This window comes from Plectropomus leopardus, chromosome 18 (assembly GCF_008729295.1).
Source record: "Plectropomus leopardus isolate mb chromosome 18, YSFRI_Pleo_2.0, whole genome shotgun sequence".
NCBI classification, from domain to species: Eukaryota; Metazoa; Chordata; class Actinopteri; order Perciformes; family Serranidae; genus Plectropomus; species Plectropomus leopardus.
Genome location: NC_056480.1, coordinates 6,921,146 through 6,942,475, shown reverse-complemented (window position 1 = coordinate 6,942,475; position 21,330 = coordinate 6,921,146). Strand labels below are relative to the sequence as shown.

The following is a 21,330-nucleotide window of genomic DNA, read 5'->3' as shown; positions in this document are numbered from 1 at the left end:
TTCTTTGGTGCTCATGTTTTCAGTAAAATTAACTGAATGATGGAATTGTAGAGGATCTTACCAAGCTAACAATGTGAGAATTATGTCCATCTTGACAAAAATTTAAACATATATACATATTAGTATGCACAATCCAAACAGCTAACTAACATTAACTCCAGCAGGTAGCCAACTACTCGTTTATACAACCAAGGAACTTGGATTGTAACCGGGCCTCTAATTGAGACAAGCCTTTATTTAGCAAAATGTGTTTTCACACCGGGCTAGTAAAAGGAACTGGACGTTTAATTGGGACTAGTCTTTTATTTGAAGTTTTACGGTACATATAGTAACACAGTAGAACAGGACTGTACTGGTATCAGCTTATGCTCATCAGATAACTGGTAATATTAACTGTAAATTAAGAAACCAAAGCATACGAGTAAGCGATTCCTTAAACCTCATTTTGACATAGTTTTCAACTTCCATATATATGTGTGTGTGTGTGTGTGTGTGTGTGTGTATGTATGTATGTATGTATGTATGTATGTATGTATATTCCCTATATAGTATAGTAACAGTGTTTAGTTTTAAAGTGCCACCACAAGAATCCAGTGGCCCCATCTGGCCACCTCTACAAAAAAATTCTGGGGGCCTCACTGCACCTTTAATAATGCTTAAGTGTTTCTAGGTAAAAGATGAGGTCATTTTAATTGCTTTTTTTTTTTAACCCATTACTCAAAGCTAGCTGTCTCACTGTTACTGGTTGTAGCAGCTCCAGAGAAACCTATTCGTCAGAGGTTGAGTATTCTTCCCTCTCTCTTAAGAATCCACCATTTTCTTAATAAAACTCTGCGCACGTGATCTATAAAATGTCTGTAAGCGTGCACTCACATACCCCATTACGCTCCACAGTTAAGCTTTAAAACATGTGCAACCAATGCACGTTTTAGTGGCAATTTTGTAATTATCCAATTAATTAAAAAAAGGTGTGATTTCTTTTCCACATAGCAGCCTTCAAATGGTCCACTGATGACAAGCTCTGCCAGCACAATCTCCCACCTCGCAGTGAAATTTCCAGATCACTAAAATCCATTCAGAACAGTGGAAAACAGCATTTTCCCAGAACCTTTTGAAAACCACTAATCCTGCCCGATAACAGTCTGCCCTTTGTGCACAGTAAACCCTACAACTCCCCTGATCACAAGTACAGCCAAACTACATTCCTCAGGCACCATGTTAGCCACACATAGTGCAAGCCAGTTGTGCATTGGTGGTGCTCTCCCAAAATCTTAAATGTACCCATAATAATTTGGCTGAAATGTGAATACTCTACTTGTATTGGTGCTGTGGACTCAGGTATGTGCAGACACTAACTTCATGCTCAACTCAACTGCTGAGTTCAACCTCATATCACACCTCTGACATGGTTCAACTCATTAACCTTTAACACTCAGATGGAAAGAGATGTGAGTCGCAGCCAAATTAGAAAGCTCTGCTAATTAGTGTCAACGCTGGATTTCTCATTTTTAAAAAGATAAACTTTTAAGGATTTAAAAAAAAAGAAGCAATTTGAACCATTCTGACTGATTATCAAGAATATAAAGTATGCAGTGAGTTATCATTGTGCAGTTTTTATGTGGAAAATCAACTGTTATTCACCATTTGCAGAACTTCAGTTTCTAAGCAGATATTTTTAAATGGCACTTTAAATAACTTCAGTTTGATTTGTCCTTTGTTGGATTGTGTTTTTCACAGCAGAGTGTGATTGCAATCACTGTATAATGACCCTCACTGATGTTGTTCCTTTCCTGTCATGTTCTGAAACTGAGCTTTTGTAAGTTTCAGGGACAAAATGAGGTGGCACCATCATGTACGAGAACAGTCTATTGAGTATTTACTGAGAATTAAATGATGCTGTATTTAAAGAGAGGAGTGGTGCATTTTTTTAGAAAGATAACACTTTACACCACTGATCATTGGAGACAATCCAACTTGAAGTCACCCCATTTTGGGAAACTTATTTGCTTTCTTGCTGAGAGTTAGATGAGAAGATAGGTACCACTCTCACATTTGTTCGGTAAATATAAGTGGGTTTCCATTATTTTTCGAAATGTCAATAAAACCCAGTAATGAAATGACTGCCTTATCCAGTGAGTGATGTTATGCGACTTCTCCTCTGATAACTCTTAAGAAGCATGGCGATGGATGTTCAAAACGTGAGCAGGTTTATTTCTATTGCAGCCACCACACTGGCCGTCATTATTTCCAGTCGAAGGCGATGTAGGCGTGTTATGCGTGGGAGCGGAAACATATAAGGGATTTCTGAGAGGTGATAATCCACGTTTTTTCAGAGGAATTGTGGATTCAAAACTTCAGGATGATTCGCTCAACTTTTGAAGAGTTATGCGATGCGGTAACACCTCTTGTGGTGCCTGCTGCGCAATTGAGGGTTAATGAAAACCTGCCTTATGCTGGCTTATGCAGTGGTTAGTTAAGTTTAGTGTAAAAACTGATAATAGAAGAACAGCTAGCCTGGCGCTGTCTAAAGATAAAACACCCGACTACTGTCAGCACTTCTGAACTTGCATCTTATTTTTTATGTCTTATTTGTTAAATTCATACTAAAGTGTAAAAGCAATTCAGCATTATATGAGGTATTATGTGCAAGGCTTTTCTTTAGCCTTGACAAGTAATTTTCTGGAGTTACTACTGGTTGCCTGGTAAGTGGTTTTTGCCAACAAGTTGTCTGGCATAAAGGTCCCCATATATTTTGAAGCAGCTCATAAGAGTTTTGCAAATCTAGGGTTACCATCTAGCCATGACCCTATTTCCTGATAAGGAAAAAACTGAGCGTACGTCCCAGAACATTAAACTATTTCTTTAAATTGAGATTACGTCCAGCTTTTTGCTGTAATTTATATCGATTACAGATGTAGTCTGTGCTCCACAGACTCTAAACCCCTTTGATTATTCAGTCAGGCCAGCGAAAATGATCTGCTAACTAATACCCACGGCAAAGTGAAAGTAGCCACCAGGGGATGAAGACAAGATAAAAGAAGAGGAGGAGGGAAAGTAACAAGTCCCATTTGATTTTAATAATTTTCTTTGTCCTAATCAAAGTGTTCATCCTCTGTGACCACAACATAAACAAACAACAGAAGAAAAACTAAGCAAAAAAGACAAAAAAGAGGAGTAATTATGTAGTTATTTAGAATATATTTTGGAAACCATCCCCCACCCTAATACATAAGACTCTCAGGCCTGTTCCCTCTCCACCTCAGAGGGCTTAACTCCACTCCTGGTGTCCCAGATTAAGCAGCCAATTAGGGCGAGGCAAAGCCCCTTCTGCTAGCAAGCCTGGTCTGAGAGTGGTGTGTAAGTGTGTGTGTGTGTGTGTGTCATGTTACTGTCAGCCTGTTGCAGCACAAGGACTCACAATGACTCAGTGGTCTAAGGGACGCCTTCAATGATCTACAGTAACCACAAAAAAGGTGAACACTGATCAGGACGACAAATAAACTCTGTGTAAAGACTGCATAATTTGATTTCCCAAATACATATCATCCGACATGAATAATGCATGCAATGTGCTGGACTTCCTTCATTTTCATATGTGAAGTGAATATATTTCAGACTGTACTGAAAGTGCAGACCTTCAAAGTTGTTATGGATTTCATTATATTTTATTCAACAGCACCACCAGCTGGCAAATAAGAAACTGATTTAAATTCAGAGGCCAATCCCGACGTGTGTGTGTGTGTGTGTGGCACACAGGCAGGCAGGAAGGTGCTTCTGTAAATGAGCCACACATGAGCTACCTGAGTCTTTCTCTCTGTTTTTGACCCTGTGCTGAGGAAAGCATTTGGAGGACACACGCAGTGTCTGTGTTATTATCACGCACACAACAAACAATCTGCTACTCTCACACATCCACATCATTCAGTATCGGAGGTCACTGCTTCAATGGTAGCTGCAGAGCTTTTAGCGTTTGCGTGAGTGGTGCTGCTATGTCTGGTAAGGCCTGTTAACTTGTTACACATTAAAGATGACCTGCTACCTCGAATGTAGATGCCACGATGATCCTCACTATTGTTATTAACATCACTCTGTGGCTCATGGTCGTCATCCTCATTTCAGTTGTTTTTCTGTTCTTCGTAAGGTGTCAAGGTACTGTGATTGAACTGGCTCGATGGCTTGCCAAGAATCCCAAAGCTGATTCAAGAAAGAAAGAAAGAGAGAAAAAGAATGTAAGTAAGTCAGACAACCGAGTCATTTCTCTATGGAAACTTGGCACAAAAACATACATGAAATTAACACCATATCTCTACATATGAACAAAGAATTAGTCTAGGACTTGCTCTGCTCTTTTAGTTGATTAAAGATCTGGTTACATGGCAATATAGAATCCTGTTTCATACAAAATCCAAGATTATTTAGTTAAAACCAGACAGCGTCCTTTCACACAATATGACTCCTTGGAGACAGTGTTAATGGAGTCACGGAGAGTGAGTATCACTGCACATAATCACTCAAGTGTTCAGTTTTTCAAACAACTTACAAATTTCTAAGAAGTTGGGAAAAAAGGTAGGAGAAAACAGAAATGTTTCGTATGAAAGCAAAGAAATACTGCATCATTACAGGTAAATGTCAATACAAGTAGCTATTAGAAACACTCAAATATATCTTTAAAGCTCCACTATTCCTTACATTAATGCAGAATCAAATCACTGTAGTACCTGACCCACAAGTTGCTGAAAAGCATGCAGTTCAATAAAAACCTTGATATTATTCTTTTACAACATCAATAGGATCCTCATGGGAGTCTTTGTCTGCTGAATAACTAAGTGGAGAGCTTTTTGTTAACAAGTTAGCGTGTAGCACTGGGTCCTGACCTTTGAATCCATCCACTTCACTGAATTTGAGTTGACTGATTCTTCTGACATTGTGACATAAAACAGCAGTTGCTTGGTTAAAATAAAAATGACCAATAAGCACTGCTTATACCAAAAATGGAAAGCATCACAGAAAAAGAAGTAGATGCTGCTATCCAGGCTTTTCTAAAATAATATGTATTCTCTCACCCTACAGCATAGTTTGTTTATACTTTACTCTGCTCCGCTCTTAAAATCCCGGCAAAACAGGTACAGTACAATAGCATGGCTATGCATTAATGTGGACTCCTAAATACAATGTAACCTTTAAATTATTAATGTCTGTATGACAATATTATATGTATATCCTAGTGAGAGCAGTATTTACAGATAGTTGCAAGAAAGTTGCATTTATACGTAGCAGTTTTGATAGCAAACACAGCACGGTGTTGCACATGCTTAGTGAGTCAGCATTGATGAAGAAACACTGTTGGAGGGTTTTGTAACATTTACACTCCCTGACAATCTGTTTGGAATGGCACTTAATGTCATGGACCCTCCACGTGAACACGTAAATGGATGTGGGTAGGGCATGGTTCGAGAAAGGCCCGATGTCTCTGACATCATTAAGATAAGATAAGATAAGAAAGGATAAGATAAGATAAGATAAGAGATAAGATAATCATTTATTAGTCCCGCAATGGGGAAATCTGCATTGTTACAGCAGCAAGGTGTGTACAGGATAAGTAAGAAAAAAGAACATAAATGGTAAAAAATAAGGTGCCAAACTCAACAGCCAATTGCACATAGAAAATAATAATAACTGCACTTGTGAAAAATTGCACTTTAGTATAAGTCCAGTTGGTGTGTGTTGTCTATTGAGAGCAGTGCATGTTGTACATTAATACATGTAGCAGTAAATGTTGTTTTGGGTACGGTATTCATGGAACAGATACATCATATCCTTGTTAAAATTAAGTCACATCCTTCTGAGTGTCATATGTGACATATTGTGTGATGTTTTACATCACCTGACACTGGCCAGCTGCTGGTCGAGCTCCTCCGTCAGGGCCTTGGTGTCGCAGCACTCAGCCTGCAGTGGGCTCTGTCTCCTGACCCGGCTGCCGAGGAACAGATGGGGTGAGCGTTCTTGGGGCGAGGGCAGCAGAGATACCATCAGTGGGGATCGCTGATTAACTAAACTGCTGAGGGCCGGACGACTCTGTGACATTCTGGGGGAAGAGTCAGATCAAAGAGCAGGGCACAAAAAAGTCACAAATTTATGAACGCCATAGGGAAACATGCAAATAAAAAAAAGTATTTGTATTATACAGATATTTGTATGTATGTACTTTTTGCAATGTATACAGATGGCAAAAAGTGTCTTAGTGCATGAGGGTGTACAAATTCTTACAGAATTTACTTACTTTTGAACCTTAACTGCACATTTTTACATTAAATATTACAATTCTAAAGTACAGTAGTTTATTCATGCACTGCAGCTGTATAAGCATTTTGACTCATCCCCATAGTGCCATACATAACTATATTATTCATAGTGAAAGCTTAAACAAGTACCCACAACTAATTTATAAGTAAAGCTGCTATGGTAACCAAATTCTCAGTATACAGGTGCAAATACAAAAAAATATTCAATGTAATGGATTTCTTTTATTATCTTTTCCACATCTACAAGACTGCTGCAAGCAGTGATGACAGTACCCCAAATCATGTTGTGTACACCCTCCCTCGGGAGGAGAGTAAGCTCTGAGTCCAGCTTTTGATCACTGGGTCTGAACCTGACAGCAGGAAAAGAGCACTGGGCCTCTGACAGCTTACACAACTGCCAATCTCATGTCAGACACAGCAAAGCAACATAAAACAGGCTGTCAGAGAGCGTCCCTCCTATCGGACAAAGCTATGAATCTGTCGACATCAATCATCATATTCCAGCTGGAGGTTTGACATGACATCCGTCAAACAGACAACTCTACTGCCGCAGCCACTGAGTTATTTACTCTGTAAAATGACGAATCAGGGTCAGACTGGTTGAACATATTGATAGTTATAACAATAGAAAATATTAGTTAAGCTGGCTTCAATCAATATTTTTAAATTAACAACCTGTTGAACCAACAGAGAACTGATCCAAAGTGACACCGGTCCAGTTCAGCAGGGGACTGCAGTGCGCATTACATAGTTTCTGGGTGTCAGGCAATGTAACTTAAAGCAGCCAACAGCAAAGACTACAGTGTGAGGTGGAAGAATATATTTACAATGGGATGCTTAATTTATTAAGTAGTAGTCTTCGTGCCCTGACACACCAAGCTGACAGTCATCCATTGGTCAATGTTGGACTATTTTTGAGCATCTGTCACCATAGTTTTTGTGGTGTGTAGCGCACTAGTCGGCCCTTGACTCCTAAATTATGACTCCTAATGAATTAAATCACACTGATTGGCAGTTCAGTTCAGTGAACAAGAAAAACAGAAGTGATCAAAGCAAACATACTTGCTAGTTTGCTGTTTGCTGCAGCAACTTTTTTGGCTGAGACACTGTCCCCAATAGTTCTCTGATATAAGTTTGGTGTGTCTGGGCCTTTGGAGAGATAATATAAACAAAGGAAAGTTAGCCTTGATCTTTTCTAGTTAATTATAATTCATGTCATCTCAAAAACATGTCAGCAACCAACCTATCTGTTCTTCTCCACATCTTTTTAACATTACCTCAGAAATAATGAGGACAGAAGCTTGCTGATGTTGAAGATTGGATGTTTGGCTAACTCCTCTTGATGTAGCTATAGCTATGTTAGTTAGCGTCTTGCTAACATTAGCTAACTTTCAATGTGACTATATACAGCATAATGTGTCCATGAAAATTGTGACAACAATGTAATATGTTTCTTTTCAACTTAAACAAGCCTAGCCTGTAGCATATGTAGCTAAGGTTAAAGTAGAAGGGGAAGGTTGACTGAGCATTTTGGAGCACGGAGCGAAAAGTAGCGGACTTATGAGGGTCAAGTTTTGAGTGACTGTAGTTACCTAAAGCTCGATAGTTTTGTTTAGGTCGTTGTCTTGGTTTTTAAGTCTGCAAGTTTACTGTTTTCGTTCACCACTCTCATCAGAAATGTATTCACCAGCAGCACTTTTCAGCAAAAAAAGCTCTAAAAAACCCACCTGCCCGACCTTTGCTGCGCCTTAACGTGCCTGAGTGTGCTATTACGTCCCGTCTCCTTGGGGTCACCCTCTCCCGTCTTCACTGAACCATTAACATCAGCGAAGGTCACTTCTGAGTCCTCATCAGTTCTTCTCCTCACTGCCGTGTTGAAGGTGTCGGAGTACAAAAGACGCCCCACCTCCTCTTGTATGTCCCTCAAGTCCTTCCTGCCAAACGTCACCCAGGCCACAAAGCAGAAAAAGCTGTACAAGCACTAGAAGGGGAAGAAAGGACAAGAAGTGTCGCTTGGGGTTCTCTATACTCATAGTTAGACATCCGTCCATTTTGTTTAAGGAGTCATTCAATAATTATTTGACATGTTTTCTTTTTTACAGCCACTTATTCTTCTGTGTTTTCACAAGGTCACAACAGTTATTTCTATCCTAAAAAAGGTCACATACAGAGCAGGCAGTCAGCTGCTGCTGTTGGTGTGATATTTCTCTCCCCGTCCACCCACCTGGCTAAATACTGGGGGGAGCCTGTCAAAGCAAAGCACCTGTGTTGAGTCAACATCTCCTCCCACTAACTAATTCATTAAGGCCACCAGGCATAACCTGCACTCAATGTCGTTCTGTTCTGCTCACTGCCGTCTGTATTCGCAGATGGTGAACTGGCCTTCACTCTGGCCAGTTGAAGGCTTCATTTTTTACCGTGCAGATGAGGCAATGCAGTTTCGGTTGTTAAAACATGCTGGTTTTGCAAGGGAAGACTTTTCAGGTCAGTTACAATGCAATTTATCAAGTTTCTAAAAAAATGAGAGGATTAATTGGGCCAGTCCATTTGCAGTAAAGGCGATGATTTGTAGCTTGTTGTAGGAGTCTTAATGCACCTACCGCATGCAGCAGCCATTCTGTCCTGTTTGACAGCGTCCGGCCCCTGGGAAAACACACAAGAGACTATTATGTTGTGGCAAACTGTAATTGGATTTTATTGGTGGATGACATGACAATTTTAGATCTAACATTTTGGATCAGAATCTATGCTTTTGAGCAGAGAGCTATATTTCAACAGTTTTCAAAACTTTTTCAAGGGAGACCTGAGAGCAAAGCACAGAGCCAAGATACAACTGCAGAACCTATGTAGAAGACAGCAGGCCCGACCAAATATGATTCAGAAAATCAAGAAGCTAAAGAAATGATAAGAATAATTGTAAAGGACATAAAAAACATCCAGTTATAGGGTCCAAAGCCAATGAAAGAATATAACCAGAGACCATGTTTGCAGTTTTTTCAAAAGGTGCATAATATCCAAATCCAGTTCTAGATAGCGAGTACATCTTGGTATCTGGGATTAAGGTCCCTCAGATGCATCAAGACAAGAAGACACTTTCTGGGGAAGCACAAATTTGATACTAAAAAACCTGTGACTTTGGAAGATAACTATTTTCTTTAACTCAGACTGCTGATGCAACGTACTGTACTTATCATGTGAAAATCAGATGTTTATCAACCCATGTTAATGAGATTGTCCTTACATCTGCAAAACACAATGATGCATTATGGATATTTGTTCAATTTGTTTAAAAAAAAAAAATTAAAATGAAAATTAAATTTGCGGTAGAAAATGTATTAGTATTAGATGGTTCTTCACAGATCTTTCTTTGTGCTAAAACTGACAGCTGAGTGTTGGTGACAGCTTTTGTACCTTGCCTCACCTTGCAAACATGTAATAAAGATTAATTCCAAAAATCAACCCAATCAAATTAATATAAATCCTCCCTTATTGGTGATTTCCAGCATAAAGGTAGCTTTAAAGTGAAAATATCACAGAAGGACCAGTACTCGCTGTGTACCACGTGTTCTGAGTCTGAACAAATACTTGCTTGTGATATGACGTGTGTTCATGCTGTTCCATCCTCAGGTCCATGATTAGGCTGAAGTAGCAAACAGCCAGCTTCTTTTGAGCCATCGCTTTTTTGGCAGAGGCCCCTGTCATCAGCTTGTACTCTGTGGTGACGTCTGCACTGGATGGTTGGTTAGAAAGGGAGTGAGGATGTAGAAATACAGAACACAGGATGGAGAAAAGTGGATTGGGAGGAAAAAAAATTTAAAGAAACAGAGGTCACAGACAACAACAGCTTCTAATCGTGATTTTAAAAAAAAAGTAATACCATGACATTACAATGTAAGCAGTTATCACCAGCCTATACAACATATGATTGCAATATATAGTATAATAAGCAACACTCTTTAATTCTTAGCGTACTTACGCCATTAAAGACTTTGGTGTGTTCTCCAGAGATTTGTGTTCAAAGAAACAACTCAGATAAAGCAGAAGAGCAGTCAGGACTTCATCGAGCTCTTTACTCCTGGACACAGAAAAGCAGTTAGTATCAGTGCATGACTCATCGTACAATGCACAACACTGGGAACATTATGTATGTTTAAAATCATGTCTTTGTGTCGCTTACTTCAATACAGCCAAGAAGCAGAAGGGAATGGGAAGCGAATAATTCTCCTGTAGCAAACTGACGGCGACCTCTACAACACAGAGAGCTTTGTCAGAACAGGGTCAAAGGTCATCTACAAGCGGCACTCACTGGGTATAGATAAATGTCATTCTTTAAAAAAGTCTGCCGACATTACCGAAGTTTAGTTTTATTTTTATTCCATAATTTGGAATGATGATTGGTCACTTTACTCGTTATATACTTTGCATATTGTTTTGCATATGTTTTATTCTGTTTAATTTTCTCATTATGCATATAGATTCATAATATTCATCATAACATTTAGTTTATGCATTCGCAGTTACTGTCCACCACACATATTTTATCTCTATATTTTAATTCCACTAATTTATGTCTTAGCTTCTCTCTCTTGCTCTCTCTTTTTTTGTTTGTTTTGTTTTTTTGCATGATGTTTTTTGTGAATGTTCGATAAGCATTGTTGGAGTGAGCTTGAGATGCAAGATTTTCCATGCCAAATGTTTTTTCACACCTGGTTTCAATTTTTAGTTTCTTTTTAGATTAATATGATAACCTTAATCTTTTCAGCAATTACCGCTGCTCTGACAGGAGACAGGGAGGAGTACCTGACTTAGGTCATGCAGCATTTTCGTCATGAGTTCAACAACATAGTGACACTTGCGTTTAACATCGTCAATGGTGATGTGGTCCCTTTGCCTCTTCATCACTGAGGCCCTGTAAGCACTCAGATGAGCAGGACTCAGATGAGCAGGACTCGGATGAGCAGGACTCGGATGAGCATGACTCAGGCACTTTGTGATGCTTTGGCGCCCTCTACGGTTGACTGTGCAGATCTCAGCTAACCTGAGGAAAACAGCAGTGATGAACATGTGTAGGTCCATCTGTCAATGTGAGTAGCAAAACATCACGTGCAAGTTAAAAAAAAAAAAAAAAAAAGACTGGTGATTATAGGGATACGTTTCTCCTGCCTTTTGAGTGATCACAAACACAGATGAATAATGTAAGCGTATATTTGTATTTAACCCTTAGGGACTGTTTGGTGTGTTTTATGTGCTTCTCATTCTTCATTTTTCTACTATAAATCTAAAACAAAATTACTACATTCATACTGTTAAGTGTAAAAAAAAATTGCCATATAAACCCATTCAAACTGCAATTTTTGATCCCACAGCCGTCAAAGCAAAAAAAACATCATTTGTATTATTTCTGGATGTCATTCTGGGCTTTTGCCTTGGAATTTTAAGTTTTTGCTATTTTCCACTTGATGATGTCATCTTTACCATATTTGGCATATGGAGAAAAAACATGCTATTTCCACTTGGCACACTGACACAATCAATGTCTCTGCAAAGCTTTGACATATCACAGGCTGTGATAATTTAAATGATTTAATTTGCATGCAGTACATTAAAAATTTTCATCTTAAAACATTGTGGCACCACGAAAACAAAATTGGCATTTAAAGGGTTAAAATTCTAAAACAAAATTAATGAATTTTTGATATTTATGATTAGGACTGATGTCGGTTAAATTAACTCAATGACTGTAGAAAATGATATTAAGGGATAATAATTTTATGCTTTATTTTGAAAAGCACATTTTGTGTGCAGCGCATGTATGCAGACCCAGCCCTACCACTCTGATCGCTGTTGAAGATCGTTGAAATTGACATTAGTGTTCCTCCTTTTCCTCAAAACACCCTCCTCTGCTGGACCAGAACTGGAAAAAAAAGTTTTAAAAAAATTAACTGAAAACAGTTTCAAACTTGAGAACATGGCATTGTAAGATTCCCTTTGTATTTTCTGTTAAAATGTTTGTAGCTGACACAAGGACACTACTGACCTGTAATGGTTAACAAGGACTAGTGCACTAAATTAAACATTTCTAAAAGGCTCTGGCTTTGACAAGGACCACAGTTGTTGCCCTAGCAACAGTGGCATAGGGAATTTAGAAAGGGCCCCAGTGCGTGTAATTATGATGAGCCCTTGTGTGTGCTTGTTTGTAGTTATGCACAAAGTGGCTATAATCTTATTGTCCCAGCACAGGATCAAATAGAGACATGACCATGGATAACATCAACAAACATAGTGCCCAGAACTCATCATTGCATACATGTATATAACAGAAATAGCTAAGGAAAATACAAGTGTATTTGTTTGAATTATTAGTTTTTGTAGCTTACTTATAGTTTATGTAGAATGAGCATCTGTTTAAAAACATATTTTGTGATAGGTTGCTATTGACTTTTTTTTAAGGTAAATGGCAATCTTTGACAATTTGAAACCTGAATAGATTGGCTTTAAAACATGGAAAGAAGGCAGTGAGCAACTTAACAGGAAATCACCCAAAAAACTAGCACTTAAAATGGTAAAAAGTTACAAGAAAATAACCTGAAAATTTAGAAGAACAAACAAGGAAAATACAAGAATGAAAAATGAAAAAAGTGCTTAAAATTGAACAGTACAGACATATATATATTTATTCTGTGACATAATCTAAGTATATGATTATAATAATTGTAAATATATATATTTTTGGACATTTCTCCTTTAAAAAATCCTTTTCTCTCTTTTAAAAACTAATTTCTGAAGTCATTCAGTTTTTTTGCTCATTGTCTTTTCTTTCAGGTTTTTAAAGAAGCCAAACGTATTAGCTCAGGTTAAAAAGTTTTAAATGATTATGAAAGGCACCTGAATGCAGCACAAGAAAACTTACGTCGTCCAGGTTTCAAAGGGTTAAATTTATTGTGAACACAGGTATACTTTTGAGGTGATAAACTGAATGACTGCTGTACTGTCAGTAGTTTCTGCCCAAAATATTGTTGAAGGACCCACTCTCTATGGGCCCCAGTGGCCTGCGGCCTATAATTACTGCCTAGCAACATAACGTCTCGTGGTTGTTTGCAGGTGCAGCACGCGAGCTCGTAATTAGTTCCAGCCGCACTCACCTGAGAAACTCCACGGACCGAGTTTCATCACTCCACACCCAGCGAGCAGGAGGGGGTACACTCACCTGAAAGGTATGCCAACCAGAGCTTTGTTTGAGTAACTTTGAGATTTAAAATGTATATTTCTCACTGATAAACTACTACGACAGTTAACGTCAATGGATTTAAAATGGCAGCACAAACACAGGTAGTAGGTTAGCTAGCAGCTAGTTTGTCACCAAACAGAAAACTAAACTAAACGATATTGAACATTTTATTTTTGTTACACAATGTCTTCAAAGGTTTTGAAGGTGGTCCGTATTAATGGGTTAACTCACGTTTCTCTGTTCCTCCGGATATTTCGGCATTTTTGAAGTTAGCTCGTGCAGCTTCCTCCTGCCGTTGCTAATGTTGTAGTGTATCCAGGCAACAGCAGATGGAGAGGGAAGCAGCTGCCTTCCTGATACTTCAAGACGTCCCCTAAATTTATGAGAGTTGCTTACAGCATAATCATTTTCCTCCACAAAAACGGTGACACATTACTGCTGTTTGGGTGTCAGAAATCTCAGCAGTAACACATGGTTGAATACAGTGGATTTTATATGCTTTATATAAGTACTTCTGACTGTATGCAGATCCCAAGTGACTGTATTAGGATTAATGTTACTACAAGTACTGCAGTTAGGTATAAACTGGTGTACTTTTCTGGCCTTCTTGTAGAAGGTATACAACTTTGGTTAATCTGTTTTGGGACTGCACTCACAAAGAAATTTGAAAAAAAGAAAAAAGAAACTTCAATACGAAGCCTAAAAAAATATCGGTTTTAAATAGCACATCTGATTATAATTGGGAAAAAAACAGCATTGAGGCCATACAAGTTAAAATTTGTATTAAAAGAGCAAGGCTATTGAAACCATTTCATATATTCAGAATTGAAACGTTTTGATAAATTGTTTTTTTTTTTCTTTTTTGACAATACTACTTTTGAGATAAACTTGTCGGCTGTTTGGAGTAAGGAAGGCTGATTTCAAAGATTGTGATGTGTTCTGCATTATAAACCTGTTTCTGATTTTTACATGCAAATCAATACCCATACCAGTTTATTCTGAAACGGACAAAAGAAACATTGGATTCAATTAATGTCTCTTTTAATGTCGATCTTAAAAACCCTAAAACTTAAAATTGGAAGGCCATAAGAACTGTATGTGTGCTATATCAATCTATCTATTACATCCATATATCTGCCTAACTCTTATGACTTCAACTCTTGAGCAACATAACACTTTTCCTCCCCTTGCTTTGATTTTTGAATTTTTCAGCTTCTATCTTTTTTTGGTATCTCTGATGTAAATTCAGTTGGATCAATTAAGATTTATTTCTAAAAAATAAACAAAATTTTAGTATGTAAGAAGTGCATATTATCAACTGCTAATATTGTCAGTAATACACGTCTACTGTTTCAAAAAGGCCATGAACAGACATCTTGTTACAAAATAGATTTTATTTGGTCACGCATTTAAAACTTCATATGTTACAGTTCTTAGAGGCTTTATGAAAAATCATGAGTTTTAAAATGGTTAATTTTATTTCAACAGACCTTAATTAACCCCCAAAATGCAACTTTATCAAAAAAGATGTCTAAGCATTAAAAAATTGCCTCATACATGATGTGTTTGCAGTAAATGTCGAGGATCTGCTTCTCTAAGCTCTCTAAACTTGCAAGTTAGTTTTTAAATGCTCTTGGAGTGATGAGGTGTACATTTTCAGTCAGGTAGTCCAGCCCCCAGGCTCGCTGCCTGTCTGTCAGGGCGTCCTTCGACTGCAGCAGCTCTATATCAAAGCTTTTGCCTGAGGAGAAGCAATGCACCATTAAACATTGCAAATTAATCTCAGCCTTCATAGTCTAACATGTTTTCAAATATCACTCTCTAGGGTACCATATGCTGTCCGTATTTGGTGGTTAAGTTAAGGTTTTATGACAGTACAGAAACACACACTCAGCCTCAGCCATAATTGTTTACAACACTCACCAAACAGGCTCTTGACTTGCTCATCGGGCACGAAAAAGGGAGGACCTGAAAGACAAATGTAGTCTTAAATGTATTTTTTTCCCATCAAACTCATACAAACACACTGACTGACACAGTTATTTTAACATGCAAAATCGCTAATTATTTTAGTTTGTTTTAAAACCATGTTTTATATATATAAATATATATGGATATATATATATATATATATATATGTCTCACTATAAAGAATAAAATATAAGAACCTTAAAAAGTCTTAACAGGAACTGAATTCATTAATATAAAAATACAGCCTGCATTGGTATTGAATTGACTTAAATTACTCTTTTCCTAAAATTGTCATACATGGAAAATGGGCTTTCATTGATCTTTTTTTCTGATGTTGCATTATAAACTCTCTCAAATAATTGGTAACCTCTTTTTTTAAAAAAAAATAATTTCATAAATCCCTTTTCTGCAGATTGATAAACACAAAATCATCCAGAAGACAGGCCAGATATTTCCCACTTATGCTAGTAAACTAAAAAGATACTTTTATTATAATATTGTATTGTATGTTCATTATCTTCTATGTGTTATTTTTCCAAATATTGATGTAGATAATCTAACTTTTTAACTGGGCAAAAAAGTCATGTTTTAGTTACAATGAACATCTGGGCAAAATAAAATTGTCCTTGTTTTGTTTTGGTTGTTACAAAATTGGTCTTAAAATTAATTCTGAGTGGCATTAAAAAAGTCCTTAAAAGTCCTAAATCTAACTTGCCTTAAGCTGTAGGAACCCTCATAAAATATCTGATGTTTTAATACAATATGGACAGTTACCTTTGTATAAGTCAGGATTGTACAACAACGTGTCCAAAAGGTATTTGCAGTCTTTAGCCATCAGAGAAGTGATGAGAGCAGCATACCTGTGGTATCATGAGAGAGAAGGTCTTTAATTATTCATTGAAATAGATAATTCAAGAGGTTATAATTTCATTTTAGGGTGATAAGGTGTCACATTTTTCCAAATGATGAATATTATGTTTGAGTCTTCAAAAATTAATTTAAATGGAGGGTTCAGTCTCATCTTACTTTTCTCTGTCTCTTGGGTTAATGGCCACAAGAGATCCTCTGTCCCAAATTGCCCCAAACTGATCCTCAATGGCACTGAAAAATGGAAAAACCGAGTGTGTTAAACATTAACTTGTGCACTTTGACATTGTTAAAAAGGGATATAAACATGCACAGTTAGCGAACCTGGAGAAGTTGAACAGGTCACATTGATATAGGGAGATATTTCTCTCTGAGCTCTGTGGATCAAAAAAACATGGATTAACAATTTTGCCCATAAATATGTAAACACAACATGTTTTCCAGCTATTGTTCCAACATGCGAGTCCCAATAAACTGGACTTAATACATGAGATACTTATACTGCCATTTGAAAGTTATAACTCTGTCATGCGGTTATGCAGTGCAGGTATTTGTCAACCAAGCTGCTCCTCAGGATCAAATGTAGGTATCATTTAAATAGAGAAGTTTTGATACTACTTGGTGCTGGTTTATGTCAGTAGATACCTTAAAGGTACTGATACCCAGCCTTAGTATTCGGTCTGGATAGGCAAGGGAGTAGGAGGCTCATCTTTGCAGACCTGTAATGAACTCCACTTCTCCCTTACAATGTTTCCCAGTAAATCTGTGTTTCTTAGAAACTTTGATCCAGATTGATCAGTTTGATGTGGCTCCTACCTTGTAAACCTTTGCTCCAGGTAGTGCAGGGACAGGCTCCTCGCTGTAGGTCATGTTGTTCTCCTCAAAGAACTGTTTGATAGCCTTCTCGCTTATCTCCACCCCAACCACTGAATGGCCCATGTCTGCTAGCCTGTGATTCACACAGCAGAAGGAATTTAGGAGCACGCTGAGCAAATGTTTCATTACAGTATGTGTGTACATTTTTAATAGGAGTGCCATTGATATAGTTTGTGTGTTTTCATACCACTTCATGTCTACAGCTTTTCCACAGAGAGGGAAAAAGAAACGAACTCCTGTGCGTCCAGCAAGAACTTTATCAATGTTGTTCTCAAGCATCCTGTCAGAAAAAGAAAAACACACCCGTCATACCATGTAGTTTTAATAGTTAGTGTTACATCATTCCTCAATTTTCAACTCTTTAAAAAACACAAACACAGCTACTCTGACATTTTTGAGTGGTAATGTGCCTTTGCAGTTAACATAGTCTTGATTAAACAGTCATACATTTGGATTTTTTTTTTTTCCTTTATCCCACTGGGGAGGTTAATAGAAGTAGGGCCTTTACTTGTGTACATGAAGCTGATGGAAACCAATTCTTTCCTCCTGCCAGCGTTCCTCCCATTCTCCGAGATCCATGACACGATCTGCCTGCGGTGCCAGCATGCTGGTTAAGTTTGCCTGACCCCAACTACTGGAGGATAACACGGGGCAGAGAGACAGAGAGAAAGCAGAAAATGGAGAGAACAACGTTCATATATGTAGCTGGAGACAGAGGTGAGAACACGTTTCTGCACACATTCACGTATGAAACAGCTGCACAATTAATGCATGTGTGAAAACAATAACAGGCAAAAACACAAGGCTTTAGGGCACTGGTCCCTAACCTGAGGGTCCCAGCCCCCACTAGGGGTTGCCAAAGCTTCATGGGAAGGTTGCAAGGCCACTTTGATTTGTTGTTACAATATTACACAATTAGTATTTTTATCAGATATAATTAGCCTTAAGGGAATAAAAACAGAAGCTTTTGGTTGGACAAAGATTTTATTATAATTGAAACTGGAGACTTTTTTTTAAAAATGGAAGTATGAGTAAAAAGGTAGTTGAGGGGGAAAGGAGATGCGCAAAATGATTCCCCATCTAATGACCTTTTTTGAAGAAAAAAACACAAGTTAATGTACACCATACAATAACTGGTCATTTACGTAGAACCAGATGTAGCCATAGCAGACGGGACTGAGGATAAAGGTCGCGTGTGTGTAAACCGAGTCATCTGTGTCCCCTAATGTGGAAACACAATGCAAAACTGTAAAGTTAACTTTAAGTCTACATAATTAAGTCGGGAAGAACTGGTCCAACTTCAAAATATAAAAGCATTTGTATTAGTCAAGTGAGAAATCAAACTATGACGTCAAGGGGAAATTATCAAATAGATTACATAACAAGAAAAGAACTCTTAAAAATGTGAATACATGTGATTGCTGATATGCTGTTGAGATTTAAATCAATCAAATGAGTTACATTGTGCCCACAAGTGATAATATTTGTGACACATGAATGTGTCACGCTCGCGCCCGTTCACGCTACCTCGCGGGAGTCTGGCACAAAACCAACCACAGTACCTTTAAAAGAAACCCTGAACCCCGCATGTTTGTCAAACACACAGCCAGAAGCGTACCTTTCCTGAATGAAGACAGCTAATATTTGATCAGCAACACTCCAGCAGCAGCGTCGATCATGCAACTGTTTTAGTCGATACACGATCATGGAAATGGGTATTTATTTTCCTGAGCAGAGTCTGTCAGGCAGAACGTTTGCGTTACTTTTAGGCTGATGGGAGACGTTTGCCTTCATTTTTGTTTTTTTTACATAAAACTCTTTCTTGGTTAGGTATAGGGCAAATATTGTGGTTTGGGGTAAAATGACAAGATTTGCAGAAAGCTCTGACGGCTAATGTTTCCAGTAGGTTGATGAAAGTGGCAGAACAGTTTAGACGGCGTTGCCTGATAGGCGAAACTCGGGGAAAAAAGTACCACGTTACCCGGTTTTACTTCTGGTTTGGGAGGAGCCTGATGCTGCGTTCAGGTACATCGAGTTTATGGTAGATAATAACAATCGATATTACAACATCACCTGACTGAGACGCTTTCCTTGGGTTTAACGGTTATTTATATGAGCACACTGATAGCTTCAACCAGGAAAATAAAAGCACGCCGCTGCTCTATGAATGTTGCCTTTTATTGGCAAGTTTTTTCTAAGGGGGGACTAATTGTCTGCGAAGGGGGCCCTTTCCATGCAAAGTTATTAGGCTAATTTGATTTCAGACTTTATTTTACACGCAAAGTAATAGCAGTCAATCAATGAATCAGTCAGTTTATTTGTATAGCACTTTTCGTACAAACAGACTGAGACACAAAGTGACATGAATAAAAACAAGACTTTGTGATTAAGTAAAGCCCTAAAAAAATAGGAATAGTCATTAAAGCCAGGAAATGGGGAAATGCAGAGTCACCAGTGGCAGAAACCTAGAAATAGAAAGAAAAAATAATAATAAATAAGTAAATATAAAATGATAATAATAATAAAAGATAGATATGTAAAATGCTGTATATAAGAAGAGTAAATAAAGGGATAACAGTGACAAATAAAATAATAAATAGATATGTTAAAAATAATAAAATAATATATGAAGTAGTAAAACTGTGAAACAAACTAAAATGTATAAATAAATAGTCAACAGATAAATTAATAAAGTTCCATTAAAAGCCAAACCAAAGAGGTAGGTCATCACCTTACAATGCCACCTACTTGGTTGATTATAACTAACTACCAGGCTTAATTTTGGCCCCGTGGTCGTCCCTTAACCAAATTCCATCATTGTTCTTTCCATAACATAATTCCTAATAAAATGCTGTTAATGATCTGCCTGCGTGTTTGGATACATTACCACACACCTTTTGGGCTTTTATCTATGTAGGCCTAGCCTATATTGTACCTACATATTCTATTTATATATCATACTTACCCCTGTTTAATATCTTTTGCCCAGAAACCGGATTCTGATTCTGATTAATCCATAATTTGCAATAGGAGTTAGCAAATCAATGTAGAATCACCTCAGTTATCCTCGTATGACCTTGTCCAAATTTAACTGCTCTAAAAACAAATTCTGGAGCATGGTAATCTTGTTAAAGCTTGAGAGATCACTCTCAATTGGTAACTAGTTTTATTAAAGAAGAAAATTCAAATTTATGGTCCATTGATCTTTTTAATTGAATTATTTTTTAGCAGTTATTCCATTTTGATACTTGATGCAATCTTGCTTTCTTTCCCTTTTCTTTAAGTATGTTGAAACCACAGTCAGCCTGTGACAGCTGTCGCTAATCCCCAGAGAGGCGCCGGGGCTCAGTGATTAGTCTCGCGTGCACAGTCTCTGCTTGTCTTCACACCCGATTCGGTTCAGCTGAGCTGAAGCCAGGAGACGGATCCAGAGATAAGATATTCTTCCGTGGAGAGACAATGTGAAATCAGAGGGCAGGACAGGGAAGAAGTTGACTTAATCCGTCCACAAAACGGCGCAAGAGTCTCAGATATGCCGGCAGCATCACTGTGGCAGTAAGGCGCTCTGACACTGAGCTCTGTTTCCCGTCATATCATCATGTTGTACCCCATTAAACGTGCATAGGCATGGTAACTGGGGACTCACATAGCATGTGGAAGACACTCTCGACATTAACACGATATGTAATAAGAAAAAACTGCTGCCCAACATCGACTCTTTTCCTCGATTTATCTCTATGTGGCCTCCCCGTGCAGATCCCTAATGTGTGGAGCGCGTGTGCGTTTGCTAAAATAATGAAGGCTATTACTACATTGTACTTTATTTTATTTTATCCTGCGTTACATGGGTTATTACCATCTCTGCTGGCCTACAGCTGATAAGTCTTGTATAGAATTCAGCTGCTAAAGATAAAATATCCTCCTACATTGGAGTCCCTCATACAAAACTATCAACATAATGGTGGCCCATTATTTACACTGATATATCTGAAGTCATATTTTCCGCAGAGGTGACAAGATTGCTATCTTCAGCCACGATGAACAGCAGACTGTATTTAAAGGGGCCTTGAGAAATGTGACGCCCCT

General features: G+C 38.0%; 3 protein-coding genes across 6 annotated transcripts in view; 1 reads left to right on the top strand and 2 right to left on the bottom strand.

Annotated features, from left to right (window-relative positions):
• Positions 1-3,363: 3,363 nt before the first annotated feature.
• Positions 3,364-13,808, bottom strand: LOC121958278 (protein phosphatase 1 regulatory subunit 36). The gene is given in 11 exon segments (XM_042507166.1): positions 3,364-4,194; positions 5,885-6,085; positions 8,039-8,283; positions 8,903-8,945; positions 9,892-10,032; positions 10,279-10,377; positions 10,480-10,549; positions 11,159-11,340; positions 12,133-12,216; positions 13,445-13,509; positions 13,762-13,808. Coding segments are annotated over 11 exon segments (1,437 nt in total). The 5' UTR covers positions 13,792-13,808; the 3' UTR covers positions 3,364-3,917.
• A 1,098-nt stretch (positions 13,809-14,906) lies between these two features.
• Positions 14,907-18,940, bottom strand: LOC121958039 (probable thiopurine S-methyltransferase). 4 transcript variants are annotated; one of them, XM_042506890.1, is made up of 9 exons: positions 18,863-18,940; positions 17,753-17,875; positions 17,432-17,524; positions 17,185-17,317; positions 16,693-16,745; positions 16,528-16,602; positions 16,276-16,361; positions 15,454-15,498; positions 14,907-15,271 (listed from the first exon to the last, which is right to left on the bottom strand). In XM_042506890.1, exons 2-9 carry the CDS (start codon positions 17,848-17,850, stop codon positions 15,147-15,149), a joined length of 708 nt encoding a protein of 235 aa, XP_042362824.1. In that variant the 5' UTR covers positions 17,851-17,875; positions 18,863-18,940; the 3' UTR covers positions 14,907-15,146. The 4 variants fall into 4 exon arrangements, with proteins under 4 accessions (XP_042362824.1, XP_042362825.1, XP_042362822.1 ...); XM_042506891.1 differs by having other exon boundaries at positions 17,753-17,878; positions 18,863-18,935; XM_042506888.1 differs by lacking the exon at positions 18,863-18,940 and adding an exon at positions 18,772-18,841 and having other exon boundaries at positions 17,753-17,878.
• The window catches only part of LOC121958038 (exostosin-1c), a 104,107-nt gene continuing 100,664 nt past the window's right edge, over positions 17,888-21,330 (top strand). The window contains exon 1 of the mRNA XM_042506887.1: positions 17,888-17,961. The gene's annotated coding sequence lies outside the window, so the exon portion shown is untranslated. The remainder of the gene's footprint in view (positions 17,962-21,330) is intronic.

Excerpts from the sequence above, each read along its gene's own strand:
- LOC121958039 (XM_042506888.1), bottom strand. The coding sequence starts at position 18,833 with ATGCGGGGTTCAGGGTTTCTTTTAAAGGTACTGTGGTTGGTTTTGTGC. Across the intron at positions 16,362-16,527 it reads AACCCAAGAGACAGAGAAAA|GTATGCTGCTCTCATCACTT; the intron begins GTAAGATGAGAC and ends ATGATACCACAG. Across the intron at positions 15,499-16,275 it reads CAATCCTGACTTATACAAAG|GTCCTCCCTTTTTCGTGCCC; the intron begins GTAACTGTCCAT and ends TTTGTCTTTCAG.